The 26113-nt window shown below is 37.8% G+C and overlaps 1 protein-coding gene across 1 annotated transcript in view; it reads left to right on the top strand.

Moving 5' to 3' along the window:
• The window catches only part of plce1 (phospholipase C, epsilon 1), a 122811-nt gene extending 99217 nt beyond the window's left edge, over positions 1-23594 (top strand). The window contains 25 exon segments of the mRNA XM_007896684.2: positions 13-130; positions 869-967; positions 970-1027; positions 1879-2001; positions 2239-2375; positions 4779-5011; positions 6193-6254; positions 6598-6763; positions 7005-7112; positions 7239-7355; positions 7470-7628; positions 8092-8221; positions 11240-11388; positions 11817-11934; positions 12343-12456; positions 13612-13908; positions 14822-14982; positions 16265-16526; positions 17473-17591; positions 17690-17818; positions 18570-18770; positions 19102-19269; positions 19630-19839; positions 20546-20759; positions 22629-23594. Of these exon segments, the coding sequence (XP_007894875.2) occupies positions 13-130; positions 869-967; positions 970-1027; positions 1879-2001; positions 2239-2375; positions 4779-5011; positions 6193-6254; positions 6598-6763; positions 7005-7112; positions 7239-7355; positions 7470-7628; positions 8092-8221; positions 11240-11388; positions 11817-11934; positions 12343-12456; positions 13612-13908; positions 14822-14982; positions 16265-16526; positions 17473-17591; positions 17690-17818; positions 18570-18770; positions 19102-19269; positions 19630-19839; positions 20546-20725 (3618 nt within the window). The 3' untranslated portion in view covers positions 20726-20759; positions 22629-23594.
• Positions 23595-26113: the final 2519 nt, after the last annotated feature.

The raw sequence follows: 26113 nt of genomic DNA, 5'->3' as shown, positions 1-26113 counted from the left end.
TGTTCTGCACAGGGAGACAGTGGGGATGTCACGGATGATGAGATTTGCACACGCAAGACACGAAGCTGCAAAGAGCCTCGAAGCAGGAGTGGATCTGATCCTCCCGATTTTCTTGAACAAGAGGAATCAGGTAGTGACCCATCCACTGTCTTCAAACAGTGATCGCCAATGAATGCAGGTTGATTATGGGATGGCTCTGGAATTTAATCAGTGAGAATCAGACACTATCATTGATAAAGAAACTCTAGAATTGTTACTATTTGGAATGTACATCTTTACAGAGGTCACCACTGTATAATCAGTTAATATATTCCAGGTCAAATATTAGCATTGGATTCTATCTCTATGGGCTTGGCCTGACCTGTACCTGAAGGTGATGTTAAAATAAGTACTTGTGTTTTGGGGGGGGCTTTTAAACTGATTTGTTCTGCTGCACAACACCAATCTTGTTCTCTAAGTGGAACCATTCGGTCTAATTCGGCTAATGGGGGTGAGCAGGCCTAACCTCACTCATTTAAAAAAAAACACACATGTGAAATCAAAACTGTATCCAAAAACTGAATGTGTTTTTCTTAACATTTGAATACGTGGAAGCAGATGTGATCTCAGGTCTCCCTCCAGTTCTCTGGGATGTCAGGCACAGCCCAGTTCCAGACTTCTGTTGGGTACGATTGCATTCCAGATGCCGGGTCGACACTTATTTCTATGCATTTAACCAGCCACTTCATAACCAAGGATAGACATAGGAGTATCCATAGCTTTGGAAGGATCAATTGTAATTTTTTTAGAAGCCACAAAACACATGACATTAACCAGCCCTTATTTCATTTTCATTTGACTCTTTTACCTTTTTAACATCTCTCTTCAGATCAGAGCATCACAGTCGGTTCAGCTGGTTCCTGTAGCATTCCTGCTAGAGTTCGTTCCCTCACTACCCCATGTTCCTCCAGCTTAGGCCCCCCGCATCCACTCCAGTGAGGCCTTCCTCCTCTCCAGTCCTGTCAACTATTAACAAGGCAAAACCTGGGTAAGAGAAATATAATTATTTTCAAGTTACTCATTAAAGGACACTGTATCCAATTTTCTCCCATCCTCTCTTAAAGGCATGCCTCTGTGAAACTCTCAGTCTGGTTAGGACGCCATTAAGCATCCCAGTGGTTTTCCACGCATTATCAGCCAGGTGACAAAATTCTCCTGGAAGTGCTGGTTTATGTTGGGTTATAGTTCAGTTGGCAGCAGCTACTTTCATACTTCTTGTAGAACTAACCATTCTTTATCTGTGAGCCTAGATATTGGGTTTTAGCAGTGGAGGGCATCATAGTTAAAACTGATTCTGTTGTTATCTTATCATTCTGGGGGGGAGGTAAGCAGGGTTTCCTTGGAGCTGAACTGACTCCAAGGTGGCATGTTTGGCAAAGGAATGTTGGAATTGAGCCTGCCCTCTATGGCAGTCTCAGTAGTCCGGTTCATGAGCCAGGCGGGTCCGCAATACTCCAGGGCACTGCTGACGACAGGTAGGAATCTTAGCTTATTTGGTTTTGCACCCTCACCCAGGACGCTGGTCAACTATACCAGTTTCACTTCTGTCTTAGTTGTCAATAGCACAAACTTGGCTTTTAACCCAGAACATTCTTGATCTGCATAACCCAGTTTCACCCTAGGCAATATTACAGTTTTGCCAAATGAGCCATCATAGGAGCTAAAATAACACTATTTTAATAATAAAGATCAAAAGGTTAATGTGAAAAGATCCAACTTTTAAATAGTCCAGAGAGAGCCAAAGCACTTTATAATGAATGTGCTGTAATGGCATTCCTGGTGCACATATTCTTGCTATTTTGTACTTGTTATCTAATTCTGTCCTTAATCTTCTTGTAGCACAAGGGGGAGTAATAGCTGGCATGGACGAGTGAAGGGAGGACTGAAAGGATTCCAGGATTTCATGGTCTCCGATAGTAACATGAGCTTTGTTGAATTTGTTGAACTTTTTAAATCATTCAGGTAGAGTGCGATCACACTATTACTAATACTGAAATTGCTTTATTTTTTAAAAATAGCTCACATGACATATAATAATACCTATAACTGGATCCTGAACAGGATAATAATGAGGCTTTGTTAAGCAAAGCCTGTCTAGTTTGCAACCAATTATTAAAAAAAGTTCCCATTTCAATGGAATGTTAATTCATGCATGCACGCAGTGCTTGGAGATTGACTATTTGTTCTTTGTGGAATTAGTGTACGGAGTCGGAAGGATGTAAAGGATCTTTTTGATGTTTACTCTGTGATGTGCAACCGCTCTGGTTCAGAATCCACCCCACTTTACACTAACCTGACGATAGACGACAAGATCAGCGGGCTACAGCCAGACCTAGGTCAGTATTTTCTTGCAATGTTACTGGAAATGCCTTCAGAACTGTAAACTGTTTGACTTTTCTAATACTGTAGAGGCATCATCTTCACCTGAAGCGTTTGCCAGACATTGGACGTGATGACACAAATCACATCAAACACATCACTGCATGATGTGAGAAGCACACAGTGACAAAGTGTCTTTGCGACAAAAGTGACACCTGGCTACTCTATTTTTTTGTAACTCTCCAAACAAAAGAAAAGCTTTTGCTGAAAACTTCATAATGTTAATGTACAACATCCCAGCTGTAATGCCGTTTTCAGGAGTCATGCAAATTAAAACCAAGCATCTGTTTACAGAGCTGTTGATTTATGTGATTTCACTGTTTAATGAAGTCAGGGGCTGAAGGTACTGGCTTCATTATTTTTAAAGTATTAATCTGATGAGCTTCACTCAACATAGCACTTCGGAGGAAACTACAGGCTCTGTGATGCACTTGCGAATAAGGTAATGCCTTTCCTCTGGCTTTGAATGTCTTATAGGCTTTTATTTGGTGGAACATTTTGCCCTTTCCCACACATGAGTCGAATTGCAAATCATTATCTCTGAGCCATAAATAAAACCTGCAATAATAATGTTAGGGGAAGAGTGCTCCATCCTTTCTCAAACTAATTTTCGGTTCTAATGGTTTTAGCCTGATATATTAGCATGTTTGTGTGAGAGCCTGAAAAGGGTTCAAAATGCTCAGGTTTCACGTTTCTTTAAATAGGACCATTCACTGAAAGCTTGATCTTTCATTCTGTGTTATGAATGGCTTGCAGGCTCCAGTCACGGAATCTATATCATTACACTAGTCACAAGGCATGTTTTCTTATGCAAGAGTGACAGAGCTGTATCTAAACATGGTGCTAGCGTGATAGTCTCTTTGATAAGGTTTGTAGAGACATGATCATTTCTACGAATTAGGTTTCCAGCTTGAACCAATCCTTTTCCCCGAATGTTCCTGCTTACAGTTACTTCACATTGTCTAAAACTAGACATAGTCTAAAGCAAGGGGAATGTTAGAATCATGTGATGATTTTCTGAGTAATTAATAAGTATAGTTGATTTGAAGCATGAACTGTTTCTAATTTTGACTTGTCCAACCATGATGATGTGCAATGTCTTAGCTCTTATCTCCTAGTCAATGCCCATTTATATTTATCTTCGATGGAGTCACTTGTTGGGAGTAGTTAAAACGTTAACAATTCTGGTAGATTGAATCAAAACTATTAGATAAGAACATAAGAACATAAGAATTAGCAGGAGTAGGCCATTCGGCCCCTCGAGCCTGCCCCGCCATTTGATAAGATCATGGCTGATCTTCAGACCTAACTCTAATTACCTGCCCTATCCCCATATGCCCTAATCCCTCTGTTTTTAAAAAATCTATCAGTCTCAGCCTTGAAGATGTTCAAGGACTGAGCATCTACAGCCTTCTGGGGTAGTGAATCCATAAATTCCATAAAATTCCATAAATTCACTACCCTCTGAGTGAAGAAATGTTTCCTCAACTCTGTTCTAAAAGGCTGACCCTTAATTTTAAGACTGTGACCCCTGATTATAGATTCTCCTACCAGGGGAAACAGACCCTCAGTGTCTACTTTATCCAGCCCTTTAAGAATCTTATATGTTTCAATAAGATCTCCCCTAATTCTTCTGTACTCTAGAGAATATAGCCCTAGTTTATTCAGCCTATCCTCATAGGTCAGTCCCCTCATCCCAGGTACTTACCTAGTGAATCTACTCTGCACCCCCTCTCGGGCAAGTATGTCCTTTTTTAAATAAGGAGACCAAAACTGCACACAATACTCTCGGTGCGGTCTCACCAAGGCCTTATACAGTTGCAGCAAGACTTCCCTACTCTTATACTCTAAATCTTTTGCAATGAACGCCAACATGCTGTTCGTCTTCTTAGTTGCTTGCTGCACCTGCAAAATAACTTTTTAAGACTGGTGTACAAGGACACCCAAATCCCTCTGAACACTAACACTATCTAATCTCTCCCCCTCTAACAAATAATCTGTTTTTCTATTTTTTTTATCTAGGTGAATAACTTCACACTTCCCTACATTAAATTCCATCTCCCACCTACTCGCCCACTCTATATCCCGTTGCAATCTTTTTGCATCATCCTCAGAGCTTACTCTCCCACCTAGTTTAGTGTCATCTGCAAATTTAGATACATTACATTCAATGTCCTCGTCTAGATCAAATTCTTTGATGTTTTGAAGAAAGAAAAGTAGAATGTTTATAACAAGAAATGGCTCTCATTAATGTAGATTCCTTAACTAAAAGACCAGTAAATGTTTTTTTTTGTTTGAGGAGACTAAAAGACAGAATGGTGATTGGGAATGAAGAATAACATTTGTGTTTATTTGTACAGATCTTTTAACAAGAAATGTGTCTGATCTGGGATTGTTCATTAAGAGCCGCCAGCAAATGTCAGACAATCAGAGACAGATTTCCGATTACATCGCTGCAACCAGCATCGTGACTAATCGAGTGGAAATTGCATCCCTGGGAGAGTGCGGAATGGGAATTCAGCAACTAAATGACTTCCTGGTCAACTCTCAAGGAGAACATCACACTTATGATGAAATCCTCAGTATTATACAGGTTTGGATTATTAATTCACGTCTGAGTTGTACTGTATGATGATGCATGTAATCAGTGAATGTAAAAGTATTGTTTTGCTGCAAAAACAACAACTTACATTTATATAGCACCCCTCATGCAGGATAGCATACCTGAAGTCTTGACAGTGGCGGAGCATGACTCCAAGCTGGGGGGAGGTGACCATAGGCACGGTCGAATAGGAAGGTCTTCAGGCATGATGGGGAAGGAAGGGGCAAGGCAGAGGGATAGAGGAAGAGTGTTCCAGAGTTTCAGGGCATAGTGGCTGAAAGCACAGCTACCAATGGTGGAACAGAGGGCACGGGAAACATGCAGAAGGCCGGAGCCAGGTGAGTGGAGGCAGATGTTCTCATGTTAAAGGTTACATTCGTGCCTCATCTCTGATAACACAGTATGCGTTCAGGTTGGAAATAACATGGTACAACATGTTATGGCAATGTGAGTAGACTGCTTTCAGAAGAATGCCCCCTGTTGGGCCCAAAGAGAGTATGTGGAGTCCTGTGGCTTAGTGGTTAGAGCACTCGGCTTACAAGAGAGACACGTGGGTTCATTTCCAGGCAGGGCGAAACCTTGGGCAAGTTTCCTTACTCCACACGCCTAATAATAATTCCTCCAAAAAGCAAAACAATAATAAATTGGTCATTTTCAATCCATGACTGTTTGTGGGACACTGCTGTGTGCAATTGGCTGCTGCGTTTTGCCCACAAATATACGATCAATTCACTATACAGCATATTCTGTGAAGCGCTTTGAGACGTCTAGAAGACGTGAAAAGCGCTATATCAAATGCAAGGATTATTATTATTTTTCTATTTCATGCATGGTTCATTCTTATGTTCTGACACATCGAGAATGTCAAGTTACTGCTAACTGCTGAATCTTAAAGCAGTTTTGATGTATAGATTTGTATTCACTTGAAATAGAGTGAAAATCTGTCCATTCATTTCCCAAGAAGATTTATCAGTATAGTGCTTAGATGTTGTGCCCAAGGAGAGAAAGAATCCATTGCAATAACAGGACTTGTGATTGCCTATGTTTTGCATCTATGAAATTAATAATATTTAAATATAATTATGGCAAAACTTGCCCAGCATTAACGTATCCTGATCCATACTAAATATTATTTGATGTTTATTGAAAAATATATTTTAATTCCTTCACAGAAATTTGAGCCAGCGGTCAACATGCGTCAACAGGGTTTGCTGTCATTTGAGGGTTTTGCAAGGTATTACTTTGCTGATATGTTTCTGAGTGTTTTCGTTGTTATAGTAAGTTACATTTTGTCACCTATCTTTGTAATTTCTTAAATACACGTGCAATCTACTGGTCTTGGAAATTCCATTAGAAGAGTGCAGGCAAAAGTCAGTGCACAAACATTGGGAGATGAACCCTCATGTGTCCCATTTTATGCCTGAAAGCTACTTTCCTTCAAAATACTACTATCTGACTTAAGTCTCATTATTACACAAGTGGTAGTGGAGAATAGTAATGCTCTATCTACAAGAGACAGAGCCTGTCATGAGAGTACACTGGATTATATATCTGTTTCATTGAAATTCTTTGTTTAGATTTCTAATGGACAAAGAGAACGTTGCTTCAAAGAATGATGAATCCCAGGTCAATATGGAAGATTTACAGTATCCCCTTTCATATTACTATATTGAATCCTCTCACAACACATACCTCACTGGCCATCAGCTCAAAGGAGAATCTTCAGTGGAACTTTATAGCCAGGTACCAGATTTTTAATATTGTTTCTCTTCTACAAATGTGTCTTTTTTTGTGTGGGACCTCTAAATTCTCTCTGCTGATTGCTCCCTCTTCTATTTGTTAAGCACTCAAGATATTCACGCTTTGAGAAAGGCACTGTTTGTGTGTGTGTGTATGTTTCCTCTTTCTCGCTCTGTCTTCTCTCTTTTAACACTGGGCTGTTTCCCCTCCAGTAATGTAAAACCTTTATTTCCCACTCGTACAGGTGCTGTTACAAGGATGCCGGAGTGTGGAGTTAGACTGCTGGGATGGGGATGATGGCATGCCCATCATATATCATGGGCATACTCTCACAACAAAGATTCCATTTAAGGTAGGGTTATATTTCATTTCTTAAACAGGATAAACCAGCCCCTGAACTCTACAGTATAATTTGATGTTGTACATGCAGATACAATTATCTCCAACATTACACACAAACTTTGCACTTTCTCCACAGGATGTAATAGAGTCAATCAACCGCAGTGCTTTTATAAACTCCGACATGCCTGTCATTTTATCGATAGAGAATCATTGCTCTTTGCCCCAGCAAAGGAAGATGGCAGAAATCGTCAAGGTAAGGGATACATTTTTCCATCCATTGTATTCAAGCAGATGATTGATGAGGATTGCTGATTTGCTTTAAAGACTGTACTCATTCATGCACTTACAGACTGCTTCTGTTTTACAGAATGTGTTTGGAGACAAGCTGGTGACTAAATTTCTCTTTGAGAGTGATTTTGCGGATAATCCAATGCTACCTTCAGTATGGCAACTCAGAGGGAAAATCCTCCTCAAAAACAAGAAATTAAAAGCCCACCAGACTCCAGTTGATATACTCAAACAGAAAGTAAGTTCTTTTAACTTTTGCTTTCTTAAGTGTAAGTAGAAAACAGTAGGAATAATCTATTAGTCACATAACGTTAACATGTATTTTGTGTTGCCCAAACAGCTGAAAATTACATTTCAATACCAGCACCTGGTATCAGAGCAGAGCTGGGATAATCTGTTGAAATTTATCTGGAGTGCAAGCAAAAGTCGGAGTTTATTAGGTTGTTATTGGTGTCTAAATTGGGAGATTAGTAAAAGGATTAGTAAATGGCAAATCTGAAACGTTGCTCCAAAAATCTCCTAATTAATGGGTGCCAAAACAACAACAACAAAGATAACGACAAATTGCATTTATATACTACAATTGAAAGTTGAAAATGAGATTTATGTAACTTTGTCTTGTAATCCTGTTATATGATATGAAATAGGCTCAAAACATTTTCAATATATTACTTTACTGAGCAATACACTGTGTTGTTTAGGCACATCAGCTCGCTAACCTCCAGGCTCAAGCCAGTAATGGCAATCTGAGCGGCAGTGGAACCTCCAACAATGATGAGGAGGAAGATGAAGATGATGAATACGATTATGACTACGAATCGCTTTCTGATGGTACTGAAATAAGTTGTGTTGCTGTCAGGTCCCTTTATTCTCAGTGCAAAAACAGTCTTTCCATCTTGAAATCCTATTATAAAGATTAAGAAAAAGGTCGCTATTTTAACAAGTGGCCTACAATTTTTGTGCAATTGTTCAGCATGATTTTACTGGCATGTTATATGGTATGAATAGGCTCAAAACATTTCCAAACTTTTACTCCTTGATCGAATTATGGTAGAACCACCAAAAAAGTAAGACCCTTTCAAAAATCATACCAGCCAAAGTGTGATTTATTTTGGTATTTATTTACCTAAAGTTTACAAGTAAACTTTTCTTTGATACAAGGTATGTAACAGGACATTTGTGTACATGGGCACGCACAATCCATCCAAAGAAGTGGAATCGGTTTCACTGGTTTTCTCTGCTTCATTTTTGGAGTATGCCAGATGAGTTCTTTTGGTTCTGTTGCTTTCTGTTATATTCTGCGCCCACCTGCTTTCAGTTGGTTTAAAGGGACATTTCAGCAGATTTTGAAATGCTGCGTCAGTAACCATGTCATTGATGTTTTGGAAATGACATACTCGTGTCTGCCTTCATAACTGAAAGCTACCCTGAGAAAGATGCTGCTTTAGTTTAATCTGCATACAGCAAGTGGAGTGTTAATATTCTTCAGGGAACCACCAGAGCTATGCTTAATCAGTTTTTGCAGCAGGCAGTTTCACTAAGTCATCCTATTTGAATATTATGTGGCATAAGTTAAACCTCCATTATATGGTGACAAAGCTCCCTTTAACAGCCTCTTTGAAGACCAGTTTGCTGAATATTACAAGCATCGGAAATAATCATCCATTTTGGGAACAGTACTGCCCTATCTCACACTGAGAAGTACTTGAATTCATGCCATAATGGCCCATAGCAACAGCTTAAACAAGCGTAAGGTCTAGTGATCTGAAGACAACAACATGTCTGAGTGCTCCAGCAAATGCAACTGGCTTGCAGTATACTATTCACATCTAAGTGCAGGTGCTTGTACAGTTAAAGTAAATGAACAGGAAATGAAAAAAGCCCAAGTCTGTCAAAACAGCTTCAAGTAACCTCAAATCTGCTTTATAAATGGTAACAGTAGCGGTGCAGCAATACATAAGCAGGATAGACTGTAGTTATTGGAGGGATCAGAGGATGTCTGTGAAATCACTTCCTGCACTGCCCTGTAATGACACCCCTGATAATCACACTTGCCAGTTAATTGAAGAAAACAGTTATTGTTAATCGGGTTTGACAGGAGTCGACTGCAGCAGTTTGTAGAGTTTGTCCTCTCCCTTTATGTTCTTTCCTTCACCTTCTCTGTACATTAAACCTGAAACATTTAATAGCTTCTAAAAAAATTGGCAACAACTTGAACTAATAGGAGCTGGGTAGACACGTTATAACAGAGTGTCTCAATCTAATATTAGTGAAAAAATTGCCCTATTTAGTTTAAGATGGGAAGTTTTTACAGTTTGGCTAAAACTTAATCTTTCTTACCTCGCTATTCTAACTGATATCTGACTTTTCTTTGCTCTTCTTCCCTCTCTATCTTACTTCCGATTCCTGTAGCCGATGCCCTTAATGCTTCCCCCTCTCCTGCTGTGAATAGCCAAGAAGGTAAAAGTACCTTGATTGAATGTTCCTTCTATTGAAAGTGTTCTTTGAAAGTCCCGTGTCTAAGATTTCCTTTTGCGCCTGAATGTACACTTTACAAACTCCTCTTGATACCACAGCAGAAGACCCATAAAAGTAACAACTCATCCATTGCACGTGCATGACTGACCGCTTGTCGGAGCTGGGAAATGACAAGACTTAGTAAATAAGTGTAATTGGTCTTTTTTGGCATTGCGTTATATTATAGTTTCATCACTGAACACATTTGTGTGATGGTTGCATTGTGGATGAGGGAGTGTGAAATTAAAGTATTTTTAAATGAAATGTAAACTCTTTGGAAACATTTTCATTTTTAAGATCTACAATAATATTTTAGTGTGAGACTGCAGTGGGTGTGATTTTGTTTTACTTTCACACTTTTCGATGGGCATCAATAAAGCTCTACCACTTGAAAATAAAATTTGAAAAAACATCTATTACATTTATGTAGGGAATAATGAAGAACGGTTAAGACCACCACAGGATTCAATTGAGTGAGTTCAAATGGTGGAATATATTACAGGAAGGAAGTTGGAGAATTCTGAACTCTGAGATTGAGATCATTCCCTTATATTTTCTATAATAATCCTGGAGTTTCTAAAGTGATATATTTACTTCCTGTTCTGTACAGCTATTCACACTGAAGGATTAATGAAAGTGAGTCAATCATTAATAGTTCAGAAGTGATAATTGACAGCCTATGTATTAACTGCACACTGTAACTGCTATCTTATTTCTGTGAGGGTGCAGTTTAAAAAATAGGAAATTAAAAGGAGCCTATATGTAGGAATGAAATAAGAAAAATACTGAAACATAGTTTAAAAGGTATGTTTTTCATTTACTGTCTCCTCTTGACACATCAACTGGAGTGAGATTTTATAGTGAACCTGTCACTTTTATTAGCCAAGTACTGACTGGAACTGTCAAATTGGGCTGCAGTGGTTGGGAATATTTAGCCTTAGGTGCAGCCTACTTAGTCCATCAATATTAAGGAAACCCTTCTATTAGCTACTGTATTTTAAATGAAAATGGATCACATGTTAATCGACAACTTGTCGATGATAAATTGAAATATTAGGGATTCTACTGCAATAACAGCAATTAATGAATGATCCTATATGAAACTATTAGATAACCAGATTTTGAAAGCTTGATAGCCTTTTAAAGGTTGGTTAATAGATGGATTCATAGAGGTGGCCAAAGTAGACTGGAAAATTGTATTTTCTGTATGCCTTATAAGCACTATAGGAATACGTCTTTTAAATCACATAGTGTATTTGAGAGCATTCTTTCAGTAATATGAATTTCAGTTGTAGCAGTTATGGTAACATATATATACGTATATATTTACAGACAATATTCTTGATGATCGACCTGACAGCAAGTCTTCAAGTGATAAATTCCATTTTGAGTACACTGAAGAAACTCCACGGAGAATCAAGAAAATATCAACTGATGGAACATTACAGAACAAAGAAAAGGCGAAGCAAAAGAGATTTATTGTAAGAAACTGTGTGTCTGATTTGTACATTAATACTGTAAAGAATCACTTGTGGAAAAACCATTCAGTGTTTTTAAGAGAGCAAAGTGCAATGACGTAAGAAGGGAATATGGAAAAAAAGGTAATTTGTTCAAAAAGATCCACTCCCTCCCCAGATCATATACTGTTTGTCCAACCAAGTACCCTATCCAACTCCCAACGCCTCCTAAAGGATAAAATTACAGAATGTGTAACCCTTAGCTTTCAACAGGGAACTGTGGACAGAGTCATTTGCAGGGATATGGGGAGAAAACAAGTAAATGGGATGGACTGCATGGCCTCCTTCCGCGCTGTAAATCTCTATGTTTAGTATTGTTTAGTAGTATTGCAGAATGCTGCTGGTATTAGACCAACATTGCAGAATGCCAAACTTGTTTATTTTATTCCCAGGTTTATGACATGGAATTGGGTGAAGAGTTCTATCTGCCTCAAAACAAAAAAGAGAGCAGACAAATTGCGCCTGAGCTCTCAGACCTGGTGATTTACTGTCAAGCCATCAAATTCACAGGTTAGCTGCTTCCTGCAACTGAAAGGTTGCTCATAATCAGTAAGCAACATACCTTGGTTTGTTCAATCTGCTGTGTAAAATATGTATTTATTCAGATGGTTGAAGATATCTTATCATTAAGATACAATTTAATTGTTTCTTCTGTCATTCTTCAATGACAGAAGATACAATGAAACCCTATATATACTGCAGTTGCATTACTAGAAATACGTTAAAATTGAAAAGGATTTAGCTGCTGTGTTTCACTCTTATTCTAGCCCTTTATAAAAGGGAAAGAAACCACTAATACTGAGCAACACATTTACATAACCACACACAGGATACACAAGGGACTGTAAAGAAAAAAAAATCCTTTGGGAAAACTTGTACCCTTTAGTTTTGACCCTTTCCTCTTCTTAATGGGAACAGGTCTTTCGACTCTAAATGCAACAGGATCAAACAGAGGCAAAGTGAAACCAAACAGGAAGTCCAACAGAACGAGCCCTGGGGAATCTGTGACACCAATTAGAGCATCTGGAAGAGGTGAGTGGCACAGCTAACCGATTCCCACAAGCACACGCTGAGAACTGATGTAGAGTTAGTAGTCGAAACATGACTTGATTTGAACATAGAAAAACATGTTCCCTTTATGTAATAATGATGAGACATTTGTGTGAAACTGTAAGACGATTTAATGGAAGCAAGAGGTCTCTGAAAACTGCTTTAAGGATCTTGCTGTAATAGTAGTAATAATAATAATCCTTGCATTTGATATAGTGCCTTATCACGTAATTGAGATGTCTCAAAGCGCTTCACAGAAAATATTGTAAAGTGAATGACTGTATTTTGTGGGTGAAATGTGGCAAACAATTGCACATAGCAGAATCCCACAGAGTCGTGGATTAAGTGACTAAATTTATATTATAATAATAATCCTTGCATTTGATATAGCATCTTCGAGACGTCTCAAAGTGCTTCACAGAATATACTGTAAAGTGAATTGACTGTAGTATTCTGTGGGCAAACAAGGTGTTTCTTGAGTAATAACAGTGATCGTGAAATCCAAAATGCGTGTAAAGATCCAACATCACTGATCAAAGAGACTAAGTGCAAATTATGCTTCATTCTTTTTGCATTAAACCACAAATGCTGAATATTATCATGCCTGGCCTGTCCTGATTGTGACTATTTGTTCAAGGCAAAATAATTGATGCAGGAACACCTTCTCAAATGGCTTCACAGATTATCACTAAATGCTACAGCTAAGCTATCAGAAGAGATATAATGTTCAATTTGATTTATTTCATTGATTTGCCAAGTGTTGCTTATTTGGGTTTAAAAATGTAATCTATTTTTAAAGTAACAGTCCATCTGTTTAAATAGGTTTGCAATCCATTTCACTCTTTTTTGATTATAAATCTCACCTCAAACAGTTCCCCAATGCTGACTGTTTACACTTATACTTCAGAGAACAAGGGTGAAATTCAGGAAAGCAGGTACATCAGATGACTTGATTTTACTTTGCAAGCATTGATGTAGTATTCAGTTGCAACACCAACATCAACACAGAATCAGTAAACAATGCCCATCATTTTTGAGAAAAATAAGTTTTAAAAATTGAGTTGTCCATTTCAAAGCAGTCCCTGATATTGCTGATATTGTCTAACTAAAGAAAATGGTTGTATTTATTTTACCCAGCCGGCTCTTCTGAAGGTCTGCGAAAGAATTGCGAAGAGCCATCCTCTCCACCTTTCAATCCAACCACCTCTCTGAGCGCTATAATCAGGACACCCAAGTGTTACCACATCTCGTCAGTGAATGAGAACACTGCCAAGAGGCTGTGCCGCCGCTATTCCCAGGAACTGATCCACCATACGGTCTGTCAGCTGCTCCGAACATATCCCGCTGCCACTCGAATCGACTCCTCCAACCCGTCTCCCCTCATGTTCTGGCTTCATGGGATACAGTTGGTTGCTCTGAATTATCAAACAGATGGTGAGCGGCGGGGTTTCAAATGGAGTCTGTAATTAGCTCCGAGGTGTTCATTAGAGGTTATGTCAAGTACATCAGCAGGAGTTAAGGTGAAAATCACTGGAGGATTTTAAAAAGAAGCTCAATATTTAGCATTTATTTAGATCCAATTTGCATTTAGAAATCTGATTGCAGGGTGCACTTCAGTTCCATTTTCAATTCCAGTTGAAGAGCATTTGACCTAAATTGAGAATGTGTGGTATCTTCGTCCTGACGTGCCTGAATGGATTGAATGATAAGCAGTGGGGGGTGGGGTTGTGGGCTGTACAAAATGATTAGAATAAAAGTAGCTTCAAGGACAAGATTGAATATCAATAAGGGACATGTGATGCTGCAGGAAGTAGTAATCAAGTCTAGACATCTTGATTGAAGAATCTTTGCGGTCTCACCCTTCAATCTTGTACAGACTTGTATTCTCAAACAATTCTTGCACTTTTAACACAAATCGACATGGTTATTGCTTCTATGTAGAGATAGGTGTCACTGATCCAGGGGTCTTTTTCTCATCCCTGACTTTTCTTATGTTCTTATCATAGAGGAATGTGGAATAACCTCACTCAGCCTATGTCAAATACAGAGGTACTGCATTTAAAAAAAATTGTCTATGTTGTCGATGCATTTAATATAACGTTGATGCATTTAAGGGGAAGCTAGATAGGTACATGAGGGAGAAAGGAATAGAAGGTTATGCTGATAGGCTTAGTTGAGGAAGGGCAGGAGGAGGCTCATGTGAAGCATAAATGCTGGCATAAACCAGTTGGGCCAAATGACCTGCTTCTGTGCTGTGTATTCTATGTAATTCTATGTTGTATCTATTTCTGGTGCACGCAATGAGAGTACACTAATTAAAATTACATTTCTTGTATTCTTTTCCCAGATCTTCCAATGTATCTGGATACAGCCATGTTTGAAGCTAATGGTGGTTGTGGGTATATCTTAAAGCCAGGCGTTCTATGGGACAAAAATTGCCTGATGCATAACCAGTTCTCTCCTTTAGAACGAATGGAAAATATGAGTCCAGCAATACATACCCTAACAGTAAGTGCAGTAATGTGTTTCATTTATCTGTTGCATTTAGTAGATTAATAATGAAAATCTTTGATATAGTGTCTCATCACTTCTTCAAGACGTCTGAAAGCTCTTCACAGGACATACTATAAAGAGGATTGACTGTATATTTTGTAAGCAGACTGTAAGCAGATTGTAAGCAAACAATTATTAGAACCCAATTCTGAGAAAACTTAATTTTCTCCTTTTTTAAAAAAAGAACCTTGAATAGTTGAATCTTTACACTGGGATATTTACAAGATTTGGAAAGGATTGCTATTTTAAGTGTTATGTGATCGGATTTATCCTATAAGCACATGTACCATTGAAGGGAAACAACCACAGAAGCAGTTCAGAGAGTTCATAGTCTAAAAGCTGAAAAACTACATTTGAAGCAGAACATCTGTATTTTCCATCCCATGAGCAATCACCTGATAGGTTATTTGGCTTGTACTGCTGTAAAATAACATAAATATTTCTGTTTCCTCTGTCCCCATCCTCCCATTTCACATATAACTGAAAAATAATTTTCCATTTGATTCATATTCTCAACCTGCTCAGAATGCTAGTAAGTTTTAGAAAATCCAATAGAGTTTATGCCCCTTAACTTATTTATTTTCATTTTCTATTTCAGGACTACTGTAATGAGAAATTGTAATATCAGTTACTTAGTGAGTGAAATCACATAAGATAGTTTGATAAAAATCAATGATGTTTCATTTCCTTTTAACATGTGAACTGAAGTACAATGTTATGAATGGCCCATGGCTACATTCATATAATTCCCATGACCAGCAGGGTTAAGATGTGATAAAAGCAATGTCAGCCTTTGCCTGACCCTTAACTAGCCTCTGGGGAAACAAACCAGCTCTTTTATGTGAATTTTGTGAAAGAAAATTGGATAAATGACTTGTTGCTGTGCCAGTTTAAACTATACAAAATGAAAACTGTTAGAATAATAGCAACAAGTCCTAAGGAGCTTATGAAATAGAAAAATGATTTGCTGTTCTGCCAGTTCACCCTCTTGTTGACTAGAAGCAGGCAAAATATTTGATGAATGACCAGGTAATAGCAACGCCACTACTGCATTTATGGTACACCATATTTACATTTATATAGAGCCTTTCACATCAGCAGGACATATCAAGGCGCTTAATACAAAATGAGCTTGAATTTCAATCTTTTTTGTGTGATAAACTTATCAGAGTTAATTATAGGAAACATCTGCTCTGTCTATTAGCAAAACTCAGATTTCCATTCTCTTTTGATCCAGATCATTTCTGGACAATATGTCTGTCCCAGCAACACCTCAGGGAGCCCCTGTGTTGAAGTTGATGTATTGGGTATGCCGCAGGACAGCTGTCACTTTCGCACCAAACCCATCCACCGCAACACTCTAAACCCCATGTGGAATGAACAATTCTTTTTTCACGTTTACTTTGAAGACCTAATTTTCTTGCGTTTTGCTGTGGTGGAGAATAACAGCTCTACTGTAACAGCTCAAAGAGTGATTCCACTGAAAGCACTTAAACAAGGTAAGACTGCTCTCTACCCTGAGTGTTCCTGTGTGAGCGAGCTGCAAGCATGCTTGCTTTGGGAGCCCTACACAGTACAGTAAATGCTAAATGTCATGACATTTAAAAACTATAAATCTGTCAAAGTGCAAACGATTGCAAGGAAAAGGTCTTCTGAAGGTCTTTCGAAGATCTGATCTAATTGGCTTTCTAATTGGAAAACAGATTGAAACAGACACATTTTATTGGGAAAAAGATTGCTGGGATGAAGAAGAGCTCCCTTTGTTTTAACCTAAACAGTTTAAACAATGATAATCCTCTTTTCAAGATTCTTGTTTCCCTCTAGAACTGTCACAAGCCAAGGCAGCTGACAGGCTGCAGCTTAAAGGTGGTGACTGACAGCTCTAAAGGTAAACAAAACTGGCATTAATTTGGCATCTAAAAGTGTACTAACTGTGTAACTGCCACATTACCAGTAACTGGATGTACATTACACTCAACAGCAGCAACTGTGCTCCAATGCAGTCTATGGGTGACAACATTCCTATGCATCAGTTTGATACACTTCAGGCTATCAGCAATCACCCCCTGATACAAATACCACATATTCAACCCCCCCCCCCCCAATGCTGATATTTGCAAAGATCATCAGAGCCACAGGATTACCTGCTGGAGGTGACCTTCAGCTATTCAGGTCCATTCTTTTCAGAATCCTTGTTGTTCTGGTTTAAGTGAAGGAAATTGAATCGGAATGTTCCTACAATTTCCCAGCTGGGGCAGGTTAGGGAAGGAAAAAGTCACCCTCTTCAAGAAAGTGCTTTGTGTTCAGTTTTTATTTTGTGAAGCACCAAGGAAGGATGGACAATTTTACAAACCTGTTGCATTGATAAATAGTGATTTTGGGGCATAATGACTCAGAATATAAGATGTTCACTTTGCTTTCTCTTTGTCAATTCTTTGCACATAGGATACAGACACCTACAATTAAGAAATACTCATAATGAACCTCTGGAGATATCCAGTCTCTTCATTTATAGTCGAAGGATGGAAGAAAATTTGTCTGGGAATCTAATATCTGCATCAGTGGTAATTATGTAGATGATCTATTATTCGGTAATTGTCATTTTATAATCGCCAATGTTTTATCAGGACAAAGTGACTAACGGGTTTATTAATCCAATTAGCTGTTTAGCACAGATGAACGGCGAGCTGGTCTTACATATAAAGTTACTATCCACGGGATTCCTGGCCCCGAACCGTTCAGCGTTTTCACCATTACTGAGAAGACCACAGCCAGACAGCTGATGCTCAAAGTGAGTCACTATATTCTTGTGTCATTTGCAAGGTCAAGGGAACCATTGGAAAGTTGTGCCTAATAAGGGAAAGCAGAATGGAAACTTTGCTAGGCTGCTGTTTATGTTTCCTTTTATTTGTTTAAGAATTTTTAAAAATAACAAGAAGTCTAAAATGTAATCCAGATTTACTGTTTTTGTTCCTTAAATGGGTTGATTTGACCACTAGAAGTGCATCCGGTTGAGCAGAAAGGAGGTAATGATGCTGTGACTTTTAGAACCACTTCCTACATGAAGAGATGAGTGGCAATGTTTTTATAATTGTTTGTCTTCATGAAGGTGTCAATTCTGATTAATAAACTAGTATTGAATTCTGGGCATCCAATGTCTGTAAAACATAGATAAAACATTCATTCTGAATGCTTGTGAATTGTGTTTTCTTTCATTGAGCGCTCAGGGTATGTATAGCTGTGCTCTTTAAATGGGATGTTTTAATTTAGAGCTATTATTAGTGGAGGAAAATTTAAATTTATAACTATAACAAATATTAAGAGGACTTAAAAGTAAACCAATTATATTTGAATATGATAAATGATTTGCATAAACCATCCCCTCCCCCTATGATCTGATCAGTCAACTGGCTGAATTTGACATTGGTCTTCTTTTGCAATGATCTGCCTTTAATTTAAACGTCCAAATTAGCTGAAACGATTCCATTTATAGAGGCAAACTCTCATGGAAATTGTGTTTTCTTTCTAATTGCTCTCTGCAGATTGTAGAAACCATGGGTGGCTCTGAGTCAGATGCTGGTGACTTCTTTCTTCTGGAAGAGAAAACATCTCTTTCTAAAGAGAAGAACGAATGCAAGAAGCAGCCATTCCAGCGTGTGATTAATCCTGAGGAGGAGATCCTGGGAATTCTACAACCAGAGGAAGGGTTTGTGGGGAAAATTATTTTGAAAACCAAGGAAGAGGTACATCAGTTTCTGTTGTCAAGCTCCATTTTATGTAGCTTCTTTTATTCGGTGTAGACAGACATTCTGTGTTTGTATCCTCATTGCATTTTGAGAATTATTTCAGTTTAGCAATAATATTAAACTGTAAAAGTGTGATTAGACAATGAAAGAATAGAGTTTGTTGTTGGATGACCTTGAGACATCCTACCTATCTGAAAGGCACCACATAAATGTGAATTTGTATTCTGCTGTAAGAAATAAGCAAGTACCAGAAGTGGACTGAAAAATCTCCATATTCAGAAACATGAAGTAAACTTACTGTCAACCTCCNTTTTTTTTAAACCCACAGAAGCTAAACCAAGAAAACTCCATGAATGAGGAGCGAGAGGATGTGAGTTACAGCAGCAGTCCAGAAGTCGATAGTTTCTTGGTTCAGGTGCATGATGTCTCCCCTGAACAGCCTCGCACCGTTATCAGGGCGTCAAAGTTCAGCACTGCCCAGGACATTATTCTACAGGTAGGTCATATACTTGGTGACGGCTGATTTCTATTTAGATTGGTAGCAGTAGAATTGAAATATTAGTAATTTTTTTTGTCAAAAGCATAAGGCAACTTTAACACATATGTGTCGCCCACAAAATTACTTCAAATTATATTCTGTGAAGCACTTTGAGAAGTCTCGAAAACATGATAAGGTGCTATATCAAATGCAAGGATTATTATTATGTGTCATTGATGCATTTAACAAGTACAGAGAAAATTAGCTGTCTACACCTCCAGAGTAGTCAGTAAAGTAACTTCAGAACTAGAAGCAACATCCATTAAAGCCTTATTCATTTTCTGATTTATGAAAGTAGAATTGTTATTTGTTTTACAGGCACTGAGTAAAGCCAAATATTCCTACACGATCCTAAGTAATCCAAATCCCAATGACTACGTGCTTGTAGAGGAGGTCACCAAAGAGGCTTTAAGCAAGAAATCGTCAATGTCGAAGCCTGCACTTCGAATCCTTTCTGAGAATGAGAGTGTGTTCCTGGCTCAGAGCAAGTGGAAAGGAGCAGGAAAATTTATCCTCAAGCTAAAGGAGGTTAGCACGTCACTAGTCCCCATACACTCCTTCGGGCTGCGGACAAGGCTGGTTCCAAACCTCAGAAACAACTCTTTAACCACTGGCTGATTACTTGTTATAATCATTCAATACAGCCTTTTCTATTTGTTTTTATATGTCCCACCTCAGTTTACAACAGCTTGAGTTATGTCAGCTCATAAACTTTGTCTTTCCTGAGTGTTCTTCAGTTAAATTCCAATGCACAGTTAAATGCGGATCATTCCTTAATCCTCTAATCAGTCAGCTTTTCTTGCTGGTTTCAGATGTTCTCTAGTTCTCTAGTTAATTTGCACCAACTCTGTTCATATCTTTTGGACAGTTTCCTGTTTTGAAGTCTCCCTTTCTACTTTTTGTAGAAGTCTGTCTAATATAAGTTGGGTTGTGGTTAATCAGTCACAAGACAAAGCTGCTACCTTCTATTTGATTATTTTTGTTTTGCTTTCGGTTGAATTATTGTTAAACTTTTTAAATTATTTTGAAACTTTATTATTATTAAACTTTGCAACAGATAGAGAAAACAGAAATCCTTCAAGTATTAATGTTATCTCTGCCTAACCTCTATGTAAATCACAAAATACTTGACTTTCTCCAGATGTCACAATGTACAGTATATTTATGTGACTAATTTCTTCACTCCCCTGTTTCTAATTGCTCAGTTTGATCAATAAATTCTGGAATTTATCAGCAGGCTGCACAAGAAAAGAAGAAAGGCCTTTCTTTTGCTAATGAGCTGAAGCGATTCACCAAATCCAGTAAACAGAGCCGGAGTTTTTCAAGTCCACTACAGTCACCATCATCAGAAAGCTCCCAGAGTAAGGATGAGAAAACACCATACAGTGTGCCATTCTCTGAGATCACCGAGTGACACCTCTCACATGGTTGCAGATTGTGACACTCAGGTATGACTTAATATTTAGCTGTTTGTTGACTTTCAGCACATATCAGCAGTTTATTTTGCATTGGATAATAACCACTAAATTAAAAGTAGCCCACAAAATAGAACATGATGAGTGACCCTAGACACTTTCATACTGGAAAGGACAGCTCTTTTCCAAGGTAGAAAAATGTGTAATGTTTGGCCAATGAGCTGGTATCCTCTGCACTGTAATGTGAATTTCGAGCTCCCAGCCTAGGCCCTGTGGGATAAGATTTTACAATCGTTGCATATTGGGACCTAGTCTCTGTGCTGTGCCTGATGCTGCAGTGAAAGGATAGCAGAATAAGTATTCTGGAAAGATGAAATCAAATGGGCTGAAGGTCCTTCTTCATCCAAACCTCTCTTAGAATCTTTGTGAAGCTTCCACCCAGTGAATTGATAAGTCCCAGCTTCTTTGCTGAAATATTATGAAAAACAGCAGGATGGCAGATTAGGCTGAGCTAGATGAACTACCTGATCAGACTTGTATGTGTATGAGTCGCACACAGCCACACCTGGAGTGAATTGCCTTTATGCCCAGTGTTTGAATTTTAGAAAGATGAGGTCTTATTGTGGGTACAGTTATGTTTATTTATACTATTTTCACGCATTCTATGTGTTTCATATTCCACAATCGTCCCACATTTTGTGTTTGTTTTAAAACCAAGATTGTATGTATATAAAATGAAAATGAGATAGAGCTGGGTCAGTACAAAAAAAGTGCCTTAGCGCTCTTGATACCTGATATTCAAAAGTCATGTCAGAGCTACATGCAGATTTCCTTTCTTCTGTAAACATGGAACAAGTACACTTCAGTGAAAGTATAATCTGCAGCTGTGTTTGCATCTCAGCAGCTTCCACAAATTCAGAATGATGCACATGTCATTTAGAATTGTAATTTAGAAGGTATCCCCTGACAAACAATTCCTTTTATGTTCACTCATTACAAAGGCCATGATAAATAAGTCATTGGTTCATTTGCTGTTGATTTGTGAATTATTACTCTCGGGCTGCGAACCTGTGCTGCTCAGTTCACTGAGCCTCGGATATGCTCACCTGGAATGGAGGTCCCTGAGCTTGTAAACGTCACACAGTTCATAGCAGATACACTCTCTGACATCCCCTGACCAGAATCGAGTTCAGTCCCAGCTCCCAATTTTCAGGTTTCGATACTATACACACTGACTCACATAATTCTGTTAGTTTTACAGTATAGGCGCACATCCAAATACCCAAATGAAGTGAATTATCAGAGGTTTGTAACATGGAAAAGTCATCTTAAAAATGCGGACACCTTACTAGTTACAAGATATCCTGGTGACTAGTATCAGAAGATCATAATTAACATTGCTCATGGGAAATAGCTGGGATATTGAGCGAGTGATGAGTTATGTCGGGTTATCCCAGGAGTGTGTTATCAGAGTTTCATTGTATATAAATGGGATCTATGACACAGCCATATCATCTTACTGCAATTCACCAACAAAATAAACTATGAATTCACTTTGTAATATATTTTGTGAAGCGCTTTGAGACGTCTCAAAGACGTGATAAGGCACAATATCAAATGCAAGGATTATTATTATATAATTTATATTTTTTTAAAAAGCCAAGTGCTGAACTGATTGTTTCTTACAAATGTGTTCAATTAGGATCTCTTCCAAATTGGTGTTTTCACAAATACAGTAGTTTTGCAGCCTGAAGTAAGGAAATAAATTAGATTATTTTCTTCAGGAAATAATATTACTTTGTTCCATTGGTTTGAAACAAAATGCATTTTAACCTTTGAAAGATTCTTTTTTCTTCTAGACGAGACTGCTGTTCACATTTGATTCAGGTCTGTTTCTTACAGATTGTTGTAAAATGAAATTCAACAGGGCTGTGCCAAAGTGAAGGACATGAACCTCTAGCAAGTGTATCGTCAGCCCTTCCTCAGTCGCTTGGTGTTTTGCTCTTTCTTTTTTAAAGAAAAACTGGAAATTGCACGAACGACTTCAATAAAGTAAGAAATCCAGCCATTGGAATGAAGTGTATCATCGATTAACGTGACACAAAGGAGAATTGGCTGACAACGGTTCAGTTTCTAACAAGCAGGCTTGTTTCTTTATAGACTCGCGTTTCAATAGGCATGAACGAAACAGCCAGAAATTGGATCTCTCCAAATGCAGGCTGAGAGCTTGCAGGAGAATGGACAGCATGGCCTCAGCTAGACTGAGCATTGGAGGCTTGCGGGCATAGAACCCCAAGAATGATTATTTTCGTGTTGCGCACTTTCCCAACCACATGTTCCCTGACGGCCATTTGAAAGGCTTGTAGTTGTTCAAAAGTTTGCTATTCTTCCTCAACTGGGATCATGTTAGAAGCCAATAATAGTTATTGATTTGTTATCGCATGGTTAGAGTTCATTTTAGTTGCTGTTTACAGATATTTAAATTTGAAAGAGGGAATGATTCCTTTTGGACTGTGTTGGATCCCTGGACACAGATCAGATTAATAGGAGATGAAAGCAAATCTAATAATTTTACTCCAGTATAAAATCATGCACATTTTTAGATGTAAAAGACACTGTCGTAGGTTTGTATTAAATATTTTTGGTAGATTTCAATTATTTATTTAAGCAGAGATTTAACACTATGTGCTGTTACATTTATTATATTATCTGTTTGTTTCGATGAGTAAGCTTATTTTGATACATATAACAAACATGTCCTGTAAAAAAAAATTGCATTTGTTCTCTCTTCACACGTATGACAAGCGTATATACTGTATTTTATATTTTCTTTTTTTTAAATAATGAAGACGTCTAACAGGATAAGAACTTCCTAAAAGTAACTTATTATTTTATCAATACTTTCTTTATTACTGTTTTTTTTTAAAAAAGTTGCTCTGTCAGGAGACCGTGCTTTTAACAAAAATGTTGAACGTTAAACAGTTAAATGTCCAAACGTTTGAAATAGAGCTTGTTTAGTTGCTGCTTTGTGGTGGCTCAGCTGAGCTGCATTGTGTGATGTGTTTGCCAATTTAGTAAATGCCAAACGCCTGAATCTCCTGAAGGTGCCCAGAGCTGCCACTCACAAGAGGTTGTTCCTTGTTGGGCAATACTGTAATTAGATAACTAATTAACAATTCAGCAGCTCCAACTAGGAACAAGAAACTGGAGTGATAATTAAAGGCTTGATAGAGGACATAGGTTGTCAACGTGGAAACTATGTCTATACTAAATCTTCACAATGTTATCATTTCCTAATGTGTAGCCAAATAGATTAAAAAGTCTGGCAATCGCTACTGGACACCAGCAAGTACAGTAGTTGTGGTTTTGATTTTCCTCTTAAAGCAGCATTAGTTCCATTGTGCAGTCATCATTTTTTAATCGGTGATGGATCATGGTCTCTTTCCCAAGGCACTGTCCCACAGGTTCTTATAATAGCCTGAAAGGGCAGTAGGAAAGCTAGTACAAATGTACATGTTTTAAGCTACAGAAATTGCTACTACATTTTACAATCGAATCTCTAAGGTAACAAATTAAACTTTGGAACTGACAGCACAGTGTTTTTGGAGTATTCGGCAATTCCTGTTGGGTTGGAGCAAAATCCAAGTCGGGGAGTTTGAATTTAAATATCAGTGGCAGACATTAATAAAAGATCAGATCGCTAAGTTTTGAACAGAGATTGGAACATCTGGCACCATTTTAGAATCAGGAGTATAATCTTTATATAAAAAGCACTTTCCTGTTGTCAGTATGTATTTATTTCCCAGCTTTTTGCCTTGGAACTGTTTTAAAAGTGTTCAAATGAATTAGAAATATTGTAAAGAAGTAATGCAATGTGCTAATAAAAGAGGTGGCCACAAAGGCCAAGCTTACACCCCCAACTAAGGATTTGGTCACTGATTCAGCTCCTTAATAAACTGAGGGGAGACAGATGCTCTTTGATCTCCTTTTAATTGACACATTAGTTCCCAATTTATTAATGAATGTTAAGTGTTTCTGATCCCTATCCAAGCACTAATAGTAAGCAGCTGTTTAGTCTTAACGGAGCCTCCACGCCCTTGTCTAAAGGGGCCTGTGAGAGTTTCAAGCATGCATTTTCCTCTAGAATTTGCTATTGTTTTCCAATGGTTTTGCCTTTAATTTTTTGCTGGAGGTTACTTTTTGTTGTTTTGAATATATCTTTGAGTGAAGTCAATGAAAAACAGTTTTGGTGCATTCTCACTACTCTTCTGCATCTTGTACCTACATACTGAAGTCCTTAAGGGGACTGTGCAGATTCATCAAATGAAAGGAGGAACGGGTATGTAACACACTTTGTGCCATTTAAAACCTGGTCAGGTTGATGTCAGAGTGCATTCACTGGGCCTCTGTAGAAAGTGATTGGTAAATATGGTCTTAAGTTTTGCAAATACTACAGTTGAACTGTATAATGTATTTTAACTTGCAGTGAATGTTTAATTTATCAGTGATTGCATATTGAAGGTAAATACTTAAAACAATTGTTTTTGTTAACACATTGTACATTGTGTGAAACCCACAATCCTTTTAACTTTACTCTATTTAGTTCTTTGATCTGTATGGATTACTTTCTGAGTATTGAACTTGTTGGTGTTTTGTGAGAATTTTATTTGTGCAATGTTATCCTTTCAAATGTTGAAACATTTTGCCATCAAGTCAGTTTTTTTTACACAAAATCATTTCTATGTATTTTCAGGTTGTATATGGATTGTGATGTGAATTAATATTTGTATTTATATGTAACTGACTTTGGGAATTAGTGTATTAATGTTGTTGATCTGAATAAATATCAATGATTCATGTTTAAACAATGAGAAAAATATACAGTTGGGTTATTTGACTGGTACATTAAGTTAAAGTGACATTTTAGGATTAAAATCATAATTCTGTTTTCAAAGTTTTAAAATTTTGCCTACAAATATACAATCAATTCACTTTATAACATATTCTGTGAAGGGCTTTGAGACGTCTAGAAGACATGAAAAGCACTGTATCAAATGCAAGAATTATTATTATCTGGTGATATAATTCTATCCAGTAACTATAATAATAATCCTTACATTTGATAGTGCTTTTCACGTCTTCTAGACGTCTCAAAGCGCTTCACAGAATATACCCTATAGCGAATTGACTATGTTCAATCACCAAATTTGACTGATAGTATTGCTGTAAATTTCAGTTAATCTAAAAAATGGAAATAAACATTTTATACTTGAACTATTAAAATAGGATAAGGTACTTGTCCACAAATCTTCTGGAGGGAGAAGGTATCTGATTTGGCTCCAAGGTGACCTGTCTGGCAATAGAGGAATTGAGTCAATCGGAGGGGA

The sequence above is a fragment of the Callorhinchus milii genome, unplaced genomic scaffold (assembly GCF_018977255.1).
Source record: "Callorhinchus milii isolate IMCB2004 unplaced genomic scaffold, IMCB_Cmil_1.0 Scaffold7, whole genome shotgun sequence".
NCBI lineage: Eukaryota > Metazoa > Chordata > Chondrichthyes > Chimaeriformes > Callorhinchidae > Callorhinchus > Callorhinchus milii.
This window is presented reverse-complemented; position numbering and strand designations above follow the sequence as displayed.